At 39.6% G+C, this 22,880-nt stretch overlaps 1 protein-coding gene across 1 annotated transcript in view; it reads left to right on the top strand.

The window, feature by feature from the left end:
• Positions 1-552: 552 nt before the first annotated feature.
• ptbp2b (polypyrimidine tract binding protein 2b) overlaps positions 553-22,880 on the top strand; it is a 34,287-nt gene continuing 11,959 nt past the window's right edge. Inside the window, exons 1-11 of the mRNA XM_037682080.1 lie at positions 553-632; positions 4,248-4,269; positions 4,422-4,473; positions 13,912-14,075; positions 14,221-14,292; positions 14,388-14,459; positions 14,552-14,710; positions 16,401-16,511; positions 17,366-17,534; positions 19,738-19,812; positions 20,731-20,843. Coding sequence (XP_037538008.1) covers positions 625-632; positions 4,248-4,269; positions 4,422-4,473; positions 13,912-14,075; positions 14,221-14,292; positions 14,388-14,459; positions 14,552-14,710; positions 16,401-16,511; positions 17,366-17,534; positions 19,738-19,812; positions 20,731-20,843 — 1,017 coding nt within the window. The 5' untranslated portion in view covers positions 553-624. The remainder of the gene's footprint in view (positions 633-4,247; positions 4,270-4,421; positions 4,474-13,911; positions 14,076-14,220; positions 14,293-14,387; positions 14,460-14,551; positions 14,711-16,400; positions 16,512-17,365; positions 17,535-19,737; positions 19,813-20,730; positions 20,844-22,880) is intronic.

The raw sequence follows: 22,880 nt of genomic DNA on the forward strand, positions 1-22,880 counted from the left end.
AATAATAATAATAATAATAATAATAATAATAATAATAATAATAATAAGTGCTATGTGTTGTCATCATTGTATGTTCCCATACAATGGCAAAATTAGTTCTCTGCATGTGTGCTAATAAAGTATTTTGAATATCAGAGCTGGAGAAAAACTGTTATATGAATTAAAAACATGATGAATAACAAGAGTTAATCTACATACTTGCTTCAGTTTTAGCATTTAACTACCATTTTGCTATTTTCACCATTTAGCAAGCTGAATTTAGCTTTTATCTAATTTTTAATTTTAGCATTTAGACTTTTTTTTGTTGCTAATCCTAGCTTTTTCTGAGATTCTTTGAGCTTTGTAAATTCCGTTTCAGCTTCTTCTAAAATTTTTGACTGGTCTAAATGTTATTTTTTATTTAGTAATTTATTAACCTGTATAAATAAAGGTTGCGTGAATAACGTTGCATAATATGGATCTCCTACATGCAATGTCAAGCTTCAGCCAGTAGATGGCGCGTGTACACCATGAGAACGCAGAGAACGCACACCGCCTTCAAACCGCAGAAGAAGAACGCCCATTTTGCCTGCGTTGTCTGCCTCGGTGTGCTGCTGACATATCAACACAAGAGAAAGAAACGCAATGGACGGGTAAACCTTTCCTTATGATATTAAAGCTAGTAATTCTGATGTGCTTTGCATATTTCGGCATGTGACACTGGAAGAGTGTGCCTTTCTTTCTGCGTGTTTCAAATAAAGCTAAACGTTAGCTTGTTTGTAAACCGCATGATGATGATTAGCTAGCGAGTCCCGTCAAGCAGCGAGAGACTCGTCGTGTCCTCTTGTCTGCACACAAACAAAAATTATGTTTGCGAGTTAATTTTAGGGCACGAGAGCTGCTTAGCTACTTAGCAAACAGTTCATAGTGTTCATTTCGTGCGTAAGACTAGCCAACTATGATCCTGCGAGAGATGCGTTGGGTGGTGTTAAGATTTGTTGATTTGATTATTAGATAATATTAATTGTGTTAAAATGTATTAAGAACTGGTTATGATCCACGGTAATGGACGTCGTCTGTACACTTGTCCTCTGCTGCTAGCTTAATCCCGACTAAAGTAACCATCCTTTGTCTGAGGCCAATCCAGGGCTCAACCTGTCAGAGGAACAAAAGAAGCGCGCCACCTTTATTATATGTTACTGTAAAATGTGCTGCTACATGTTATTCCTTTTAAAGCTGAGACCCATTGTTTTCCATTTTACAGGCAGGAAATAAAAGCATACAAGAACATGTCAAATTATGAACTAAATAAATGAACAGTATTAACCAACAGCGAATTTACTGGTGTAAATAATATAATTGTCCACTGGTAATTACTAGTCTGTTGTCTGTGGAAGCAAACATAATGTTTTTATTTTATTTATTACATATTTTGATTTGTTGTTGTTTATAAATGTGTTTTTGGTTTCTAAAATGTATTTTTAGTTTTGTCTTAATTTATCTACGCAGGCTCATTTTTATTCTGGAACAAAATAAATGATTTATTGTGCGAACAATCTGAAGTCCAGACATTAATTGAAATGAATTACTGGTAGTTCACATCGTTTTTCTTGTTTTGTCCAGTTGATTGTTAAGAACTGACAAATGCTTTTCTGTATTTCAGATTTTTCAGTAATGTAAATATAGTATTGCCTGCTGCTCGAGTAGTATTTATCACAATATGGGTAAATAAACCAATATATGGTGTTTTTTTTTTTTTTGGTTACTTAATGGTTTTACTGTTTGTCCAGACCATATATCACAATGTGATTAGAAAGAATAAATAAGCTCTTATTTGTCTTTCTTGCATAGAACGAGAGGCTAATAGAATAGAATAGAATTCAACTTTATTGTCATTGCACATGTCACAGGTACAAAGCAACGAAATGCAGTTTGCATCTATCCAGAAGTGCTTAGCAAGAAAAATAAATTGGTAGATATATATAGTACAATATACAGTAAGTTGCTTTGAATATGCTATAGGTATAAATATATACAGTTTGTGAGTGTACAGACTATGAACAGGTTATAATATGAAGGGGTATAAACAGCTATATAAAAGAAAAAAATATATATAAGTATGTGAGTACTTATGAACAGTAGATAGTAGATTATGTGTACAGTTTGTACAGTAGTGGGCTAACGGATGAAAGTGCAGGTGGTGGTGTTACAGTCCATGTGCTGTTGTTATGTGTATGAGAATACAGACCGTTGTTGTTATTCAGATGTCAGGAGGCAGAGTTCAGGAGTGTGACAGCTGTGAGGAAGAAGCTGTTCCGGTACCTGGTGGTTTTAGTCCGGAGGCTCCTGCAGCGCCTCCCAGAGGGCAGGAGGGTGAAGAGTCTGTGTGCTGGGTGGCTGAAGTCTTTTATGATTTTTCCAGCCCTTTTCAGACACCGCTTCCTGTAGATGTCCTTTATAGCAGGAAGTTGTGATCCGGTGATGTGTTGGGCGGCTTTCACCACCCTCTGCAGCGCCTTCCGGTCTGAGGCAGAGCAGCTCCCGTACCAGACTGTGATGCAGTTGGTCAGGATGCTTTCAATGGTGCAGCGGTAAAAGTTCACCAGGATGTCTGAGGACAGGTGGTTCTTCCTCAGAGTCCTCAGAAAGAAAAGACGCTGGTGAGCTTTCTTGATCAGTTTGGAACAGCTGGTCGTCCAGGTGAGATCCTCGGAGATGTGGACACCCAGGAACTTGAAGCTGTTCACACGCTCCACCACCGCCCCCTTGATGTAGATGGGTGGATGTGGGCCAGCGTTCCTCCTAAAGTCCACGATGAGCTCCTTAGTCTTCTCGGTGTTGAGCAGCAGGTTGTTGTTGTCATACCACTCAGCCAGACGAACCACCTCCTCCCTATAAGCGGTCTCATCGTTGTCTTTGATGAGGCCGATCACCGTGGTGTCATCTGCAAACTTAATGATGGTATTGGAACCATCAACAGGTTTGCAGTCATGGGTGAAGAGGGAGTAGAGGAAGGGACTCATCACACAGCCGGTGTTAATAGTGATGATAGATGAGCAGTGGTTATCCAGCCGGACATGTTGGGGTCAGTTGGTCAGAAAGTCCAGTAACAAGTTGCCCATGAGGGAACTGATGCCCAAGTCTGTGAGTTTTGTGATGAGTTTTGAGGGGATGACTGTGTTGAATGCTGAACTAAAATCTATGAGCAGCATCTGGGCAAAGGTGTTTTTGTTGTCCAAGTGTGAGAGAACAGAGTGCAGCGCTATGGAGACTGCATCCTCTGTGCTCCTGTTCTGGCGGTATGCAAATTGGTGGGGGTCCAGGGTGGGGGGGAGACAGGATTTGAGGTGTACTAGGACCAGCTGCTCAAAACACTTTGTGATGATGGAGGTGAGGGCTACCGGACAGTAGTCGTTGAGTCTTGATGGTTTTGAGTTTTTGGGTATTGGGACGATGGAGGTGGTTTTGAAGCAGGTTGGTACCACAGCACGGGCCAAGGACAGGTTGAATATGTCCGTCACTACTCCTGCCAGCTCCACAGAACACGTCCAGGGATGCCATCAGGACCCGCAGCCTTGTGAACTTTAATCCTGCTCAGCGCCGCTCCTACGTCGGTGGGGAAAAGAGTCGGTGGTTGGTGGTCTGGAGACACATCTGCCTTAGTTGTAGTTGTTGGGTTCCCTCTCTCAAAACGAGCATAGAAATTGTTGAGCTCATTGAGGAAGGAAACGTCAGAGAAGACGGGGGAGGGGTTGATGGCCCTGTAATCTGTAATGATCTGGAGTCCTTGCCACATACGTCGGTGGTTGGAGTTTGAGAAGTGTTCTTCTATCCTCCCCTTGTAGTGGTGCTTGGCCTTTTTGATGCCCCTCTTCAGCTCAGCCCTGGCTGTACTGTAGGCCTGTGTATCCCCTGACCTGAAGGCGATGTTGTGGGCCTTCAGCAGTAGACGTACATGTCTACATGTAATGTATGTAGACATGTATGTCTACATGTAATGTATGTAGACACGTACATGTCTACATGTAATGTAATGTATGTAGACATGTACATGTAATGTAGAGGTGATCAAAATCTTTAATGAAAACTACGCTTACATTTTAACACTTGTCTAAAAACAAACCCCCTAGACTGTGTGTTTTTTGTTCTTATCATTGTTTTGACCTTCATATTTATTGTCACAGTCTGGGGAAATTGTTACACTGAAAAATCATAATTCTCCTTGTTCTTTTTTATTTATTATTTTTGTTTTGTTTTTCTCCCTCCAGTGATGTTGCAGTTGGTGTGAAGGTAATTATTCCTTATTATTAACTTCACTTTTGTACAGAACCATTATTTTTATATCTATAAATTAACACGCACATCTATCTATATAACAGTCTCATATATAGTCTCTTATTCATTCTTAAATTATTTATTGTTGTTTTTTTTTTCAATTCTAGAGAGGCTCAGACGAGCTCAACATGTACAGTAGCAGCCCCAGCTCAATGACCGGTGAGTTCAGTCAAACCTAAAATAGATTGTAACACTTTATTAACAGCTTCATAATTTATTGGCGCTCTGAAAGGATGTTAGGAAGTTTATTGTATTGTTTCCAGCAGTAGGAAATGTTCACGCTGAGGGTGTGGATTAGAGGATGACACAGGAGTGGATTTTCACTCCTGTCCTGTCCTGGTCCCACAGAAAAAATCCTGTCCTGTCCCACTTTTGGTAACATGACTCCTGCTCCTGTTCAGAATCACTCCCACTCCTGTCCTGCTCCTGTTTTTCATTAAATTTTTAGGAAATACATTGAATTTGATTTGATCTTCTACTCACTCCTGTTTAAATTACTTTGTGTTCTGTAGTTTTATTTCAAAAGATATGGAAACAGGAACAGTTCATCTGTGGTGAAATAGAGACATTTATTTCCTTAATCCAAACAAAAACCTTCACTAAATGTCACAAAACAAATAATACATGGCCTGTAGTCCATATAATTTTTCTACGGAGGATCAGCTGCTGAGTCCCTGTTTCCAGCTCTTTTGAAGGTCAGTTACAGTAAAAACAAAAAATCAAAACCAGTCCCATGTGTCACACCATGTCTACCTTAGATGAAAGAACACAAACATAAGTTGCATTTTACTCATTTATTGAACAATTGTTTCCTTTAAACTGTGACATTACTGTCATGTTTTAAATTGTTTAAATATCCATCCATCCATTTTCTTCCGCTTATCCGGGGTCGGGTCGCGGGGGTAGCAGCCTAAGTAGGGAGGCCCAGACTTCCCTCTCCCCAGCCACTTGGTCCAGCTCTTCCGGGGGAATCCCGAGGCGTTCCCAGGCCAGCCGAGAAATATAGTCCCTCCAGCGTGTCCTGGGTCTTCCTCTGGGCCTCCTTCCGGTGGGACGTGTCCGAAACACCTCACCAGGGAGGCGTCCAGAAGGCATCCTAAACAGATGCCCAAGCCACCTCAACTGGCTCCTCTCAACGTGGAGAAGCAGCGGCTCTACTCTGAGTCCCTCCCGGATGATCGAGCTTCTCACCCTATCTCTAAGGGAGAGCCCAGACACCCTGCGGAGAAAACTCATTTTGGCCGCTTGTATCCGAGATCTCGTTCTTTTGGTCACAACCCAAAGCTCGTGACCATAGACGAGGGTAGGAACGTAGATTGATCGGTAAATTGAGAGCTTCGCCTTTTGACTCAGCTCTCTCTTCACCACAACAGACCTGTACAGCGCCCGCTTCACTGCAGACGCTGCACATATCCGTCTATTGATCTCACGCTCCATTTTTCCCTCATTCGTGAACAAGAATTGTTTAAATAAACAAACAAAAAAAGAAAAATAATGTACCAAGCAGAGAACAAATAAAAATGTTTAAAGGCATTATTATACATTGGACGACGTCCTCAAGAAGTTCAGAGTTTATGTGGTCGAGATAACGAGCTCGTTTTGGTGAAGCATGATGTCGTGCATCTTACCAGACTTCAGAGCATCATTTACAGACTGGACCATTGCAGGTCTGGTGTTCCACCTCATCTCCACAGCTGGACCAGTCCAGAGCCTTGTGGAATCTAAAAGTGAAAGAAGACAGTGCACGAGTCAAAATAGGGTTACCGTGACTACAAATTACAATTTGTTGGCCTTTCTTCTGGAAAAAAATATTTTATTAAAAACAAGAGATTTACAATTGAAATTAGGTCAAGAAAATGTGACATTTGCAAATATAACTTACTGTAGCTCAATTTTTATTTATTTCACTTATCATATTTTATAATTATTTAAGCAGCCTCACCAGGCAGAGATTACAAGATTTTATGTATCTTACCTGCTCTGTTGAAGTGTGTGACAAGGGTCTTTGTGTCCAAAGATGTTTAACAGTTTGCTTCCAGAGCTAACAGCTTCCTGTGTTAGGTAAAAAAATTTAATTAAATTAAAGACAAAAAAGCTTAGTGCTACTTCTTGTGCCATGCTTTATAAAACAGTTGTTGAATAAAGTATTTACTTATGTAGGTAAACATAGATGTTTTAAAACCTGTTAAAATACACCAAAATGCAGGAAATAGCAGCTACTTTATTAAAAAAGTTATGGGGGAGGACCCACAGACCTCACACCAATATGTCCCCCCTACAATAACAGTTATTATAATGTATATGTAAGCAGCCTTTCATATAAAAACTGGGATATTTTTATCGGAGAATCAGAATAAACTTTATTATCATTGCACCGAGATACAACGCGAATATGTACGTACAGTCGTCCGAAGATGGGCGGCGTGCACGAAGCTGCGGCTATAAATAGTGTAGTGAACTAGGCCTGAAGGTCAAGTCCTGACCTTAAGGACCATATGGGACAGAAGCTGTCATTTCATTGATTTGAATCCAGAAATACAGGTTGACCCATCCTGAGACTTTCTTAAGTTAATCAAGTGAAAGAAGACTATTCTCTATTATCATTACTATTTTACAAATGTTTGATAATCAAATTGTGTTAGTTCAAACAATGTTTAAATGTTGAAGTGAACTACTCATTTTTATTAACTGTGAAACAGTAATAATGATTCTTAATCCTCATTCAAAGTGAAATCAAGTTGGAATATGTTACAGAGTAATGATTCAATTTCTTGATCGTCTGTTTGAAGTGAGCAAGTGTGTAAGTTGGTCAAAGTTCAAGTTTCGGTCAACTGCAAGTTTACTGAAAAAGAAATGTCATGTTTAACTTTTACAGCAAGATACTGGAGAAGTGACTCCATGAAGTCTGAATTCTTCATAACAATCTTTTGTCTGTTCTTAAACAATCTTAATCTTTTTCCTTGACTTTTCATAACACCTTACATCACAAAACACACCTCTGTTTTGGTCCATCGACCAATCAGAAAGTTCTCAAATGAACCGGAAGTGAGCTTTCTTTAAATGTTGGTACTTCCTAGTTCAATGCAGTCAGCTGATGATGGAGAGTTCTGCAAGAGGTTCCACCTCCAGTTGGAGTTGGAGGAGATGAAGAAGTTCTGCAGTTCTGAAACTCGCAGTTCCAGAGTTCATGAAGGCTGGAATTCAGGATGCTGCTGAAAGAAAATCAAACTGAACGAGAGAAGATCTGGGAATTATGAAATTTCTGTTCTGGATGATCTCACGACTCCCGAGGTTTAGCTGTTCTTACGGAGACGCTGAAAGAGTTGAAAGGAGAGCTCTACACCAACGCTGAAACCATCATCTGCAAAGGTAAAAGAGTTGATCTCAACCAAGCGTACCGTTGGGCCAAGCTGGAAAAGAAGGAGCGTGTATGTTTCTGGTTAAACAGACAAATTCCCTCACACATCTCTCTCAACTTAAACTTCATTTCCCATCTTTAAAATTCTTCTATCTGCTAAAAATCATTACAGATATTTTTAGAAATGTCTGAAGCAAAGTTTTTCAACCACCGCCGTGTGGTAATGCCTGTGGTACTACTGGAAGTGAGAACAATCGCTGTATTGTTTACTTCCTGTAAAACTGATTAATAAGCTGTTGTTATTTTCAATTCTTGCCAATTAATGTAAATGTGTGATGTGTTAAACTTGATTCTGTTAATAAATGACCCACTGTCGTTGGTGAGTCAAAGATAATTAACGTCTCACGTCCACATTTTATTAAATTCAGATGCACGTTATTATACAGTCCAGAAAAATGAAAGAATCCGTTTAATTTATGAATATATCAGCATATGTTCATTCTACAATAGTTAGCGCGGCCTTCTTATTCTTATTCAGAGTAATATTTTGCTTAGATGAGAAAAGGAAAGAAAACATGAGGAGAGACGGTATAAAAAAAAGATCTCTCACACCGTGTCCTAGACAGGGCACAATTTGAGGCATCAAAAAACTTACCACAGCAAAGCAACATAAACAGATGTTATACATGAACATATAGGCGGTGAAAACATTTAATTTTTAAGGGAAAGTCGTAGCATAGTCCAGAGCCCCCCCTCAGCCATTGTCCAGATAAGAAGTGACGTTCATCTTCAGCTCAATTGAGGTTCTGTTACATGTCCACGGCCTTGGGGAAGGGAGGGGTGAGGAAACAGTCAAAGCATCTTTGTTGTTTTCAAAACATTCCAGGAGGAGTTGAGATAAGTCCGGCATCAAGGCCACAGTTTGGGTCAGGCAGAACTCCTCGTGAATTGTTGTTTCTGCCTTTAAAGTCTCGCTGGTACATTTTCTCTGATGGAAACTCCAAAACAGCCGAATTGATCCTTTACTCCAAAAGTCGAGCTCACAGCTTCTCCAGATTATTCCACCATTCATGAGTGCTGCCAGGGAGAACACAGTCCTGATACAGCTGCTCCAATTCCCTGTCACAGCTCCACCTTCAGTCCAAGCACTGTCAAGCTTCAACACCTCCACACAAATTTGTAGACAACCAGATTTCACCAACTCAAACAGTAGAATCTAGTCGTCATCATGAATCCAATTTTTCCTCTAGAGGTCAGAGGGTCCTCCTTACCCTGACTCCTGTCGGGAGAAGTTGATCGATTTTGTTAAGAGACCAGTTGATCCTTCCAATTAAGAGGTATGCAGGAAAAAAAAGAGGCTTTTTTAAGGGTTCACAGGACAAAAGAGCGCAGCAGGGAAGTGGGTGGGGGGCAGAGGGAAAACACGTCTGGTTTCACCGTAGAATAGCAAGAAAAAAAAAATGCTTTCACTAACGAGTTTGTTGTTGTACTGGTATGGTTACAGCCGACAGTAACTATTTACACAATAAAGTGATGGTTATTCACATTTTTCCTCAATTTCAGTATCCAGCAGGACATCACAATATAAAAATAGGGATATTTTTACCGGAGAATGCGTGCACTTCAACCAGGTAGAGTTCGTTTTTTTTTTTTTTTTACATTACAAACAGCAACAGATAATGAAGATTTTAACCTAAAAACTCGCATAACAAAGCAGAGCATAATTTTTAAATTAAAAGGGACAAGGTGGAGAAAAATGCGCTGTTTGAGTCTGTTCATTTACTGACGGTAAACAAAGTCCGACTCCCCGCAGCTCCTCACTGCAGCTGAGATGTTTAAAGGAGCAAAGCACCAACACAACTCTCGTGAAGTTCAGGGTTATTTGACACTTTCCTGCCTGTTCTGTGAGTTTAATAGACAGACAGTTACTTCTTACCTTGCGTCACAAACTATTTTCAGTTACTCTGTACCGCTTCGCTGCTCCTGCCACCCTCTCGGTGAAAAGCTATGGTTGGAACAGTTGACTCCTGGGAAATGTAGTCCTTTTGACTTGTGTTAAAGTGAAGGCTTACTGAAAGAAATCTATAGCTGCACCCGTGTTGTTGTTTTTTTTTTGTTTGTTTGTTTCATTTTCATTTTTTGGTTGTTGGTCGGTTCTCGCTCCTGTCTGCTCCCGTTAGCTTTCATTCCGGTCACGTGAGTTATAATGAGGTTGACTCCGGTCCCGTCGGAATCCGGCCGGAATCACGTGACCCGCGGTACTCCCGAAAAAATGTCATCCTCTAGTGTGGACGATGCTTGTTACACACACAGATACCTGGTTGCCAGTTTGACAGCATTGGCGTAGTGTCCCTCACTTTCCACCAGCAGGTTACTGGATTCACTGAGGTTAGGGTTGATGCAGACTAGAGGATGACACTAGGGCTGGGCGATGTATCGAATATACTCGATGTATCTCGAGTTTTTCAATTTACGATGGTTAAAATGGCTCTATCGCAACCATCGAGTATAAATTGCCATTCAAATAATAAGCTTTCCGCATCAAATTCACTGTGAGTTTCGTTTATCCGACACGCAACGAATGCATCACTACTCCCTGCCCCCTCCCAACCTGAAAATGTTCCACATGACACGCTGTGCGGAGCATGCGCATATAGACTTGGATAAAGGAAAAAATATGGCGACTGCGGGAGATTCAGGTGAGCGGGTGAATGAGACGATAACTGAAGAGTCCAATGAATTAGTTCCGAAGAGAAACAGCACTGGATCAATAATCTGGCAGTGGTTTGGATTTTACAAGGATGTCGAACAAAATGCGGTAATTTGCAAAACGTGTCGTAAAACCATTGCCACGAAAGGAAGCAGTACCACAAATTTATTTCACCACCTAAGAAGTCATCCACTGCAAAATGAAGAATGTTGTAAACTCCGTATGTCCACGTCTCCCCACACATCAAAGAAAACGTTAAATGATACTGCTGTGAAGCAGATGACACTAGCTTCTTCGTTTGCCAAAGCCATCCCGTATGACAGAAAAAGTACAAAGTGGAGAGAGATCACTGACGCAGTAACAAAATTGATTTTACAATTTTTATGCAAAAAGCACTAACAAGCACCTTTTTTTTTTTTCAGACAACTGGTTTATTTTTCATTGTGGATTGGTGCTTGGTGTACTTTTTTTGCTTGTTTATCTTGTTTATTAAAGGTATAGTGTTGACCACAGTAAGAGACAGTGGTACTAATTTCATTACTGAAGAACATGATTTGTGTGCAACTGATGGTTACAATAAAACATTTTAAACTTATTCTGATTTTGTATTCAATTAAAAAAAAACATCAATGGTCTGTTTGAATAGAGTACACCAGTGCAATTTTAAATACTAGTTTAAAGTAACACTGGAGATTATTTATTAATATCGTGATATATATTGTGTATCGTGATATAGCAAAATAATATCGGGATATTAGATTTTCCTCATATCGCCCAGCCCTAGATGACACAGGAGTGGATTTTCACTCCTGTCCTGGTCCCACAGAAAAAAATCCTGTCCCACTCCTGGTAACATGACTCCTGTTCCCATTCAGATTGTCTCCCACTCTTGGACCGCTCCTGGTTTTTTTTTTTTTTTTTTTTTTGTTCTTCCATTTAGTCTTTAGGCAATACATTTAATTTGATTTGATCTTCTTCCCATTCCTTTTTATATTACTTTGTGTTTAACACATTACAGACTGGAGAATTGCAAGTCTGGTATTCCAGAGTGAAGGCTTTTAGAAAGAAAACTACAAAATAGCGGCACCTGTCCAAAGTTTATTTTATTTTATTTTTTGTCCTTTTTGTTGGTTCCCGCTCCTGTCTGGTCCTGTTAACTTTTTGTCCTGTCCCATCCCAGTCCTGTGAATTATAATAAAGTTCACTCCTGTCCTGCTGGAATCCTGTGACCTGCAGGAGTCCTGGAAAAATTTCATCCTTTATGGCAAACTTCTGTACCTCTGTGTCTCTTCCTGAATCTTCTCTGTGGTTCTCTGGGGTTTAGGGCTCTGATCATCTCCCTCATTGACATTAGAACACAAAACATCAACAATAACATGGTTGTTGTTATTGCTCACAAACCATTGTCTAGGCTGAGAGATAAAAGTTTAAATGGTCAACAATATAATTTACAATTTAACTTACCTCCACCATGCAGCCTCCACTGTAGATAAAGGCAGCAACCTTTTAACAACAAAGTTTATGACTGTCCTGTGGCCCCTACCTCACTTTTCTTTTATCTGTCCTCCTCACATCAGGGTCAGAGGCTCCTGTGAGGAGAACATTAACATAGACAGTGAACATTAGGTGAACTAAAAAGCAACAAAGTTCATGCTCAATCATCAAGGTATCAAATCCAATAATTCTCAGTTAGGTCATCTGGACAGTTTCTGTTTTTATAGAGACGTTAGGTGAGCTGTTTAATCAGCTGACCCGATGGATGAGCACATTTTTACAATCTAATCTTTATCTGTTACTGTCAATCTTTAGTTAGCTTCTGATTTAACTAGCTAGATAGCCATAAAATAAATCTCCACACTAATATTTTAAAGATAGTGTTACATGGATCCTAGTTTAACTCACCGTGATGCACGTAAAGTTAACAAACATAAACTTACCAGCTGAAATCCCAGACACAGCTCCGTCCTCGGTGCGAAGAGGAGTCCGGTCATGGAGATGTTGAATCAGGCTGTTCAGGCTCTGACATCCACAGGCTGATTTAAATGCTGAGAGGAGGAGGCTGCGGTCCTCTCTCCTTGCAGTCAAACACGGAGCAACTTTCCGCTCTTAAATTGATTCCGTGCACGGTCATGCACTTCATCAAATTAGTCGTGTTGCAGACACACGCAACTAGTTCACAACACAGATACACAAGTGGCTATTTGTGGCTATTAATGGATATAAGGCTTGCCATACATACATGTCTGTGGGCGTAACCAATGTGTGTCTTTCCTGCGTGTTGCAAGTTGCAGCACTGGCAATGGCTGCAACATTACATGTGGTTTCAGGTGTAACGTTACAGCCAATCACTGAAGCTTGACACCGAAAGACGAGGCATATTTTGATACATATGCTGACCGAAGCAGTTTGGTCGGTACCATAAAAGAACCGAAGTTTGGTACTCAGCTCTAGTCTCAGTCTAACTTTTCTTTAATAAATGCACTTTGACGGTCAAATCAGCTGCATTTTCAAAAGCCGATACGCAGAAATATGTATGCGCAGAGGGCAACTCGTGCATTTCTTTAAAATTTAACAAGATAAACACCAAAACACTATTTGTTTGCTTGAGAGTATAGTAAAGGTGTGTCTGTCTAACTTTTGCTTAATAAATGCTTCAGTGGTCAAATCAGCTTGATTTCGCCGGGACGGTGCAGTGAAATGAAGCTGATTTGATGGTTGCTCCAGAGGAGCTGGAAAAAGGTGGCAGACTATGGCAAGCCGATTGTGTCATTAATAGCCACTTTTACTTATTATTATTTATTACATGATACAACGGCATGCCGTACTACTCTGGTACCATCTATCTTCTGAAAATGGTAGTGTTCGATATTTTCAGTCAGAATGAATGAAAACGGTCACATCAGATATCTCAGCCAAAAACTGGTTTATAAATATGGGAAAAAACATAAATAAGTCGCTTCGGCGTATAAGTTTCAGGGCATGCAAATTATGCAACCAAAAAAAGGTGACTTATAGGTTAATAAATATGGTAGGCTTCAGAATGAAAGGTTTTATCTTCTCATAACATTTGGTCACTCCCCCAGCCTGTCCTGTATCATGTTTTCCTAACTTTAGGCTGGTTAGGTTGCTGTTGTAGTGTCATTTGTTGTAGCTGTATTTCTGGTGCGACTCTTCTCTGTGACAAGGCTGCAGCTGGAGACAGAAGTCCTTGATCTCTTCAGGTCAACACTAAGAACAAAAGGTTCATTTTAACCATAAACCATGGTTAAAATCAATTTATTTTTATTTTTAAACTACCCAACGCTTAAATCAGAGCAAAAGAATAACCACGTGTCATCTTTTTGTGCAAAATGTTGGTTTTGCTCTGTCTGCAGGGTGACGGCCTCATTTCAAAAGCAGCTGCTGATTACAGACAATATTTATTCATTTGTCACTCAAATTTCTTGTATTTATGTGCACCTTAGATCCAACTTGAGAAATGGTGTTCAATGATCATACTTTAATGTTTAATATTTGTGTGTCTGTGCAGCAAACGGTAGTGAAAGTAAGAAACAGCGACTCGATGAGCTGCCTCCCTCCAGAGTCCTGCACATCAGAAAACTTCCCAATGAAGTGACAGAGACTGAAGTCATCGCTCTGGGGCTGCCCTTTGGAAAGGTCACTAATATACTGATGTTGAAAGGGAAGAACCAGGTAAACACATAGCCAATAATCAATACAAGGCAGGAGCAGGCTTGTTAAACTTTACTAAAATAAACAGTCATGTCTAAATTTTAATATCTTTGAAGATATCTGTTAGTCTTCAAAACCTGAACATTACTGCTACTCTACTTTTCAGGCGTTTTTAGAGCTGGGTACAGAGGAAGCAGCCATCACTATGGTGAACTACTACACAGCTGTCACACCACAGGTCTGAACTTTGTGAGCATTTATTAATTTCACTTCATATTTGTATTTTCTCTTTATTTTTAAACACTGTGACTTTTTTTTTTTTTACTCTGTTAGATCAGAAATTCTCCTGTCTTCATCCAGTACTCTAATCACAAAGAACTGAAAACAGACTCTGCTCTGAACCAGGTATTCATGTGGATCAGTACTGGAAGCACGGTTTTGTTCATCGTAAGCCTTTGTTGAGAGTGATGGCTTTACTCAACCTTGTTTGTTTCCAGAGAGCCCAGGCGGTGCTACAAGCAGTATCAGCAGTCCAGGGCGGGAGCTCTCCCGCCTCTGACCAGGGCGTGTTAGAGCTTGCTCCACCTCCCAGTCCTGTCCTGCGAATTATTATTGACAACATGTTTTATCCTGTAACACTGGATGTTTTACAACAGGTAAGACCTGAGCATCTAATTCACTTCAGTTTATTTATAAAGCACCAAGTCACAACCACAGTCATCTCAGGACACTCATATACATAAAAGTAAGTTGATAACATTGTTTATCTGAGGAGCAGACTGCTCTGAGGCTAACTTGTTGCAGACTCTCAGAAAACCACCTGGTTCTTTTTTATAAACGTAAACATTAGGCAGCTTGACTATTTTTTATGTTTTGTCCTTAAAAGACTGACAGAGGTGAAACATATTGGTTATACAGTAGTCCCTCGTTTATTGCAGTGTTAGGTTCCACCCCCACCCTGCGCGATAAGTAGGAATAGTAGTACAAGAGAAGAGAAGCGCAGCAGGACAAAGGGTTAACCCTTCACGCAGCTCTGCAGCACGGAGCACAAATGTACTTCTTGATCAATTACACTGCAACAACTGAACATAGAAGTTCAAAAATTATTAAAAATAACTTTTAACACTTTTCTATTTTGTGATTATGATGATTTTTTTGGATGTGACACTTTGAATTTTAAGTAGGAAGACAAAAGTCGATCGGTGCATCTCTTCACAAAGCTGCAGCAGCAGGAGGGAGCTTCTCCCTGCACCTGTGGGCTGCACACAGGTGCAGCAGGTGCTAAATCATTAAAATTATTTTAAATAAACAATCCATTGTGCAGCTCATCCATCAATCAGCCAGTTGTGCGTCATGTCCAATCTTACCTTGGAAAACTGCAAAAGAGCAAGTCTGCAATAAACTGTGAAGTATCGAGGGACTACTGTACATAGTAACTACCAGCCTTATGGATTTTACTTTTCATAAACTGCTGGTGGTTACCGTGTTTTCCGCCGTACACGTCGCTCCGCCCTATAAGTCGCTCCGCCCTATAAGTCGCTCCGCCCTATAAGTCGCATCAGTCCATATTTGTCTAATAAAGTGGAAAAATCCATAAATACGTGGCTTGTCGCATCTATTACACGTCACCGCTGACAACCTGGAAATGTGGACCGGTGTTGTGCCAAAAACCTGCCAAATGGCGGCTGCAGAAGCATGCATGGGAGGACTTCACAAGAATTTAACAAGATTAACACTTAAAAACAATTATTTGTTTGCTGGAAGTTATAGTAAAGGTGTGTCTCAGTCTATTTGCTTAATAAATGCACTTTGATGGTCAAATCAGCTGCATTTCGCCGGGGTGGTGCAGCTGATTTGACAGTTCCAAGCAGAGAGCAGAATGAAGGTGGGGAGGCTGTGGCAGGCCCATTGAGTCATTCAAAGTTGGTGAAGATTCTCAAGTCATCCAGGACATGGTAAATTCAAAAAAGTTTAAGAAAAAGTATAAAGTATAATAAATAAAATCTTGAACTTTTTTGAATTTGTCATTATAGCCACATGATATGACAGCCAACAGCATGCCATACTGCTATTAATACTCTGCTGCCATCAAGTGGTTGAAAGTGGTACTGCTAAAAAATTCAGTCAGAATGAATGAAAACATATCTCAGCCAAAAAATGGTTTATAAATATGGGAAAAAATCCATAAATATGTTGCTTCGGCCTATAAGGCGCAGGGCATGTAAATTATGCAAAAAACTGCGACTTATAGGCCAAAAAATACGGTAATAATAAATTTGTGTCTGTGTAGGAATCTTAAAGATGTACTGTAATAAATAAATTTTTATCACTTTTATTTATTTTCAGATTTTTAGTAAGTTTGGGACTGTGATGAAGATCATAACCTTCACTAAGAACAACCAGTTTCAGGCTCTCCTGCAGTTCAGTGACCCCGTCAACGCTCAGCAAGCTAAACTGGTAGGATCAAACACAAATGAAAGCTTTGACTCATGAATAAGAAGCTTGTAAAAGTTTCAGCATGTATTCATGTTTACAGGATGAATACATGCTGCAATGCTTCATTGGTGACCATTAGTCTACTGGATTCCTGTCTCTGGCTGATTGATCCTTTGTTAAAATCCCATCCAATCAGCTGTAATGTTGGTGACATAACATCCCACGTGACACGTAAACAAAAGTTTATTTTGTTTTTTCAACTGGACATAAATAATTCATGACGAGTGTCAGATTCTGGCTTGTGGCCCTTTTTGGACTGTGCTGCTCACTTTTTAGTGAAAAGACGTATCTGCACAGAACCAAATGAATCAGCCCTGCAGACTTTCTGTCTCTAAACCAATGTACAACTCAAGTTCATGTAGAAAAGTTTGCAATCTGCAGCACATTTTAAGCTGTTTTTATTTACCTTTTTTGACCCCAAAAAACAACCCACTTACTGGTATTGGCAATTTCTGATTTTTATTGGTTTATTTAAAATATCTGGTTTTCAGTTATTTTACAAAACATGTTTTTTATTTTTGTCCTAAAACATTTTGTTTTTGGGTAGCACAGTGGCTTAGTGGTTAGCACTGTTGCCTCAGAGTAAGAAGGCTCTGTGTTCGATCCCCAGCTTGGACCGGGGGTCTTTCTGTGTGCAGTTGACATGTTCTCTCTGTGCATGAGTGGGTTTTCTCCAGGTGCTCTGGTTTCCTCCCACAGACCAAAAACATGCATGTTAGGCCTCCCTCGCACAAGAGATCTGTGATCTCAAGGGGGTTTGCCTGGTAAAAGTAAAAGTCTGTTAACTAATAACTTTTTTGTTTCTTCTGCTCTAGTCTTTGGATGGACAGAACATCTATAATTCCTGCTGCACTCTGCGGATCGACTTCAGTAAACTGGTCAACCTCAATGTCAAATACAACAACGATAAGAGTCGCGATTACACCAGACCTGACCTCCCTACAGGAGACGGAGAGTCAACCAACAAGGATCACTCTTTACTGGGTAAACATCCCCCTGACTTTATCTGCTTACACATCTTTCATTCTTTTGTTCCTCCAGGGCAATCCTTTGGTCTTTGTTGTCACAGAAATCACTTCAGACCCCTCGTCATGCCTCAGTTGGACAAACGCATCATCATCCTTTGCATTTAACTCTTCCCATGTACTTTTGTTTGAAAGTTGAGCAGACTAAATCCCAACTCTTAACTGAACTGGTGCTCTTTGCTGCTCTGCAGTGTTTGACATGAACTGGCCCCGACCAGTTTCACTGGATGCTACCATCTACTTGTACTCTACATTATTATGTTCCATTATAATGACGTTGTGTTGTGCACATCTGCATTTTTAAGGCATTAAAGGGTTTTTATGGTGATGTTCTAACGAGTTTGCACTAATTTATGGGTAGATATTCCTCTGTTCTTAGTCAGTTTAAAGACAATGTGCAAATGTAGGTAAAATATCCTGATGCATGCTCAATAATCCAGGTAGAAAACTCTAAAAAAGTTAAATCTGGTCCTAAAATAAGTAAAATACAGGTACATTTTTATTTTGTATTTGAGTAACTTTTACTTTATTTATTTGTTTATTAGAGTGTTTCCATAATCAGTTCGAATAAATTAAATCAAAAACTGCATGAATTGGATAAATCAATATTAAAACTTTCTAACCAAACTTCACTTTTATGAGGAGGGGGCTGTTGTGTGTAAATCATCTCATAAAGGAACAGCTGTGTCTGCAAGCTATCAGCATTCATACAGACATGTTGACTTCTAATGTCCTCTCAGTGTTAACATCTCGTCTGATTTATGGTGCAGACGGCTGTTCTGGACAGTTTGTGTCTAAATGTCCAGTTTGTTGGACCTACAGTATCTTATCGGTCTACAATTACCTGCCTTATAACGAGAACCTTTATATCCCAAGTAGACATGACAAAGTGCGCTGGTAAAGTAAACCTGATGTTGATTAAAAAAAAAAACAAGGTAAACCAGCTGTTGCTCGTGTAATCCACAAATTCTGCTTTGCAACACCAACCACGTTTGTAACACGTTTCACATGTTGCTGCACTAGTTAAGAATAGTTCAAGAATCTTTATTATTCCCAAGGGGGCGATTGTTTCACAGTCGGGCACAAAACAATCGTTACTGCTCTCTGAGAAGTCTGATCGCTACAGGGATGAACAAGTTTTTCAGTCTGTTTGTCGGACTACACCTGGGCAGCAGATACCTGGACTCACCATGGAGTGGGTGATCAGGATCTGCCAGAATAACCTGCGTGTGTTATGCACTGTACCTGCAGTAGTTTGGAAACGTATACGCAGGTGTGTTTTAGGATTATTTGTTCTGGTTGGCTCCAGTCTAAATGTGTTTGTATCGTGCGGCAGTAGTAGTGCAATGACTGAACGAAGATCTCTGCAGCACCTGACCTGAATCTGATGATCTAAATTATTATTCACCTTCTCCTGTTCAGAGGATTCTGTTGAGTTTGCTCATTTATCTGTTTCTGCTGCTCATGTTCGTGATGATCAATCGTGATTCAATTTATTTTAAGATTTAACAGTACAGTTTGTTTTTTGTTCTGATCTAATACAGAGAGACTACATTTACACACAACAGCATCAGTAAAACCACTGACTGCTCGTATATGATGACATTAAACTACAGGTGGACAGCTGAATGCTATTATTTTAGAATTATATTAAAATTTAACTTTGCCTCCTTGTATCACTAAAATACTGGTAAACTTTTTTTAAGTTGTGTCTCAGGGATCTCATTATAATCCATTTTTTGTTTTGTATCATTATCGTTATGGTTAAATTTAGTAGTGGTTTTCAAACAAATGGTGCAAAACATGGGAGCGCTTGAAACTTTTGTGTTTGAAAGATGAGTAGATTTTCAAACGATTGAAATCCAAACATATTAATATTGTTTTTGTCTGTAACAGTTGTTTTATCTGTCTGCTGTCATGCAACAACTTAAAATTTGTATCATTAAAGCAGCTGGGAGCAGCACATTTAGTCAGACTTGTTTTTGATTTATTTTCTGGTCCCTTGTATTCATGTGTATTTACAGTGTGTGTAATATTGGGACGTGTTTATTTGACACATTAACTTGGCCTCCTACTGTGAGGCTGACTTGGTTTTTGTGTTCTTTGGTGCCAGGTTAGATGAAGTGACTTGTGGAATAAATGTAGTTGTCATTGTCTTGTAGGTACCCCGTCTGGAGCTCTAGCTTCCTACTCTAGTGGCGGAGGTTACTCATCTCTCTCCCTCTCGCAGGGTGGAGGTACCTATACTTTTTCCATTTTGTTTTTCCATCAGTGTCTCTGTTATTTTGTGTCCTGTCATTTACCATGTCCTACCTGAGTTGTCTTTAAGCTCTTTCTCACCAGCATCCTCAGTTAAAAATCTAACAGAATTAATAGAAACAGTCCTTTTATTTATTTCCTCCCAACTGGAAGTTAATAAATTATTTGTAAAAAGCAAAATCAAAAAAATCCTAAGAGGTCATAAAGAGTCCTGGATGTAAAAAAAAAAAAAAAAAAAGCTTTAATCTGAATTAGGACAATTTTTGGTGGGGAACAAAGATCAGGGATTATTAGTGGATAATAATTAAACTAATTTGGTGTTTAATGAAGCTCTATTTTTGCTTTACTGATTTTTTTTTTGTATTTTCTAATTTAAAGCGTTGTGTGAGGAGTTCAACAACATTGTGAATTTAATTAAATGTATGTAAATATATTAGGACCTCATCTTTTTACTCCACTATTCAAGGCCCTGGATTGTACAAATAAAGCTCAGTATAATATTCTAAGGGAAAACAACATTCATATGTTTAATTTTAACAAGTTTTATTATATTATTTGCAGTTTTTATATATTTTTTTGCCCGTTCTTTTTTCCCCATGTCTTTTACATCACTTTTATTCCACCTTTATTTTGGAGCTCATCAGCTTTCCAGCCTAAAAAGAGATTTGGATTATTGTCATCAAAAGACAAACTTTGTTTTCCATCCACTGTGGACAAGCTGTTCAGCAGAGCAGAGCGTGTTTAAACTGGAAATGTTTTTATTATTACCTCTTGTGAATCAGTCATGACAAACGTTTCTGCACTCATTTACAGCAGATGTTTGTCTTCGTTGTGGCTCGTTTTGTCTGCAGGTTTGACTCTGACTCGGTTTTGTTCTTCTTTTCTTCTGCTGGTAGGAGCCATCAGTCCTCTGAGCGCTGCGGCGGCGGCGGCAGCAGCCGCAGGTCGAGTTGCTCTGTCCGGGTCCGGCGTGTCGGGGGTCCTCTTGGCGTCCAACCTAAATGAAGAGGTAAAGTCACCACAAAGAAAACTAAAGTTTTCACTTTTAACGACTCGGCACTATAATCCTTGTGTGTGTGTGCGTTATTCAAATTACAGTGTTTGATATGGATTCTATTTATTATATAAATCTTCCACCTAGTTAAAAGTTTAATATTATCTATTAGTTTCGATTGGAATCACAAGATGGGTATCAGTCATAACTAACCATCTTTGTTTTGAAGTAATAAAAAGCTTTTAAAGCTAATTTTATTCTAAATAGATCATTATAAATGCATAATATAATTCAGCAACTTACTGACATATCTCATTTAAAGTGGATACTTTTGTTGTGAAAAATACCACAAAAGATTAAACAAAATAAAGTATTTTTCCCTGCACATGACAGCTTGTGGATGAACCTGTGCATGTGTTGTAGGTGTGCTGCTGTGGTTGATTTATTTGTTTTTTAAATATAATTTTCCTGTTCTTGACTTGTCCTAAACTCTGATGTCCTTTCAGCTAGTTTGTTTCTTTGGATCTGATTCCAAAACGTTTGAAGCCGTGTCATTTTTTTGTTCTGACAGCTCGAATGTATTTGTTTTTTATCTCTTTGAATCAGTCAGTGTTTCATTTCTTGCTGTAAATGTGTACGTGCTCGATCATCTGTAACTACAGCGTCAGTTGTCTTTTCTTGTCTTCATCTTTTCTCTTTCTGTCTGTCCGTCTCTCAAGAGAAGAAAATGTTTCGGTGTGCGATTTGTGTACTGGTTGTTTCGCAGCGCCTCGGTTTTTGTTTTATCTTGTGATCAGTTAGTTTGGGATCAGCAGATATTTGGGAGCAGTGCTGAGCCGGGACACGCTGCAACAAACAAGTTTGTTTTCAGCTGAAGACAATCGAGCAAACGTTGTTCTTGCTCTTGTGGGACTGACTTGATGTGAAGTTTGTGAATTTCATGTTTTCTAGCATCAACAACGAGCTTTTCACCAATAGCCACTGCCAACGATAGTTCAAATCCTTTAACCTTATTCACATTTCAAACTATTGTTTCTGATTCTACGTAAGATTTCTCTAACCGTGCCTGTAGTTTAAAGAAAAGCATGAACAGCCAGTCAGAAATGTCAGCCGGTGACTCAGAACAAGAAGTTCTTGTCAGAGGTTCTGCAGAACTTTAGACTGATTAGAGATCCCCCGTTTTACTGCACAATGTTGCAAAATATATAATTTACTCCAGAACTGTTTTTCATCTTCACCTGTTGACTGAGATGCACACCAGCCTCAATGATGTACAAGATAAATGCAGAAAATAGTTGAACAGGTCATGCATTGGGTGTGGCTTTGAGTTTTAAACTTTAAAGATTTAATTTACAGTTGAAATCAGATTCAGTACGTGCACTGTACAAAAAGACACACAACCTTCTTTCCCCACGGTCTTACTCGACGTCTGAATATCACAGTTCATGCTCAGTAATCCTGGTAAAAAGCTCATGTTTTGAACCATTTTAACCATTTTAACCATTGGCAGCACGACGGCTCAGTGGTTAGCGCTGTTGCCTCACAAGAAGGTCCTCCTGGGTTCAATCCCCGCTTGGACCTGGGGTCTTTCTGTGTGCAGTTTGCGTGTTCTTCTCGTGCATGCGTGGGTTTTCTCCGGGTACTCCAGTTTCCTCCCACAGACTAAAAACATGCATGTTTTTCCACTATGGGAGTGTGCTGCTTGTGGAGGACTGAGTTTGTTGTGGCTCCTCGCATTGATGAACGAAACATCTCAACAAAAAGAACCCGTCCAGATCAATGTCTGAATGTTTTTATTCCATTATTTTCTCTCAAATCATTTTCGACACTGGTTTAGTACTTGGTGAACTGTATGACTGGTCGGGTGTTTCGAGTTTCCTTCATGAACTTCTCACAGTAGTTTGCTGGAATTTGGTCCCGTTCTTCCTGACAGAGCTGGTGGAACTGGGTCAGGTTTGTTTTGACCACTGAACATGTGTCCAAAGATATTGGTCGTTGTCCCTGTGCGTTTGCAAACTGTAATCTGGCCTTTCATGTAGCATGGAGTAATGG

The sequence above is a fragment of the Nematolebias whitei genome, chromosome 9, assembly GCF_014905685.2.
Source record: "Nematolebias whitei isolate Nwh7 chromosome 9, NemWhi1, whole genome shotgun sequence".
Lineage (NCBI taxonomy): Eukaryota > Metazoa > Chordata > Actinopteri > Cyprinodontiformes > Rivulidae > Nematolebias > Nematolebias whitei.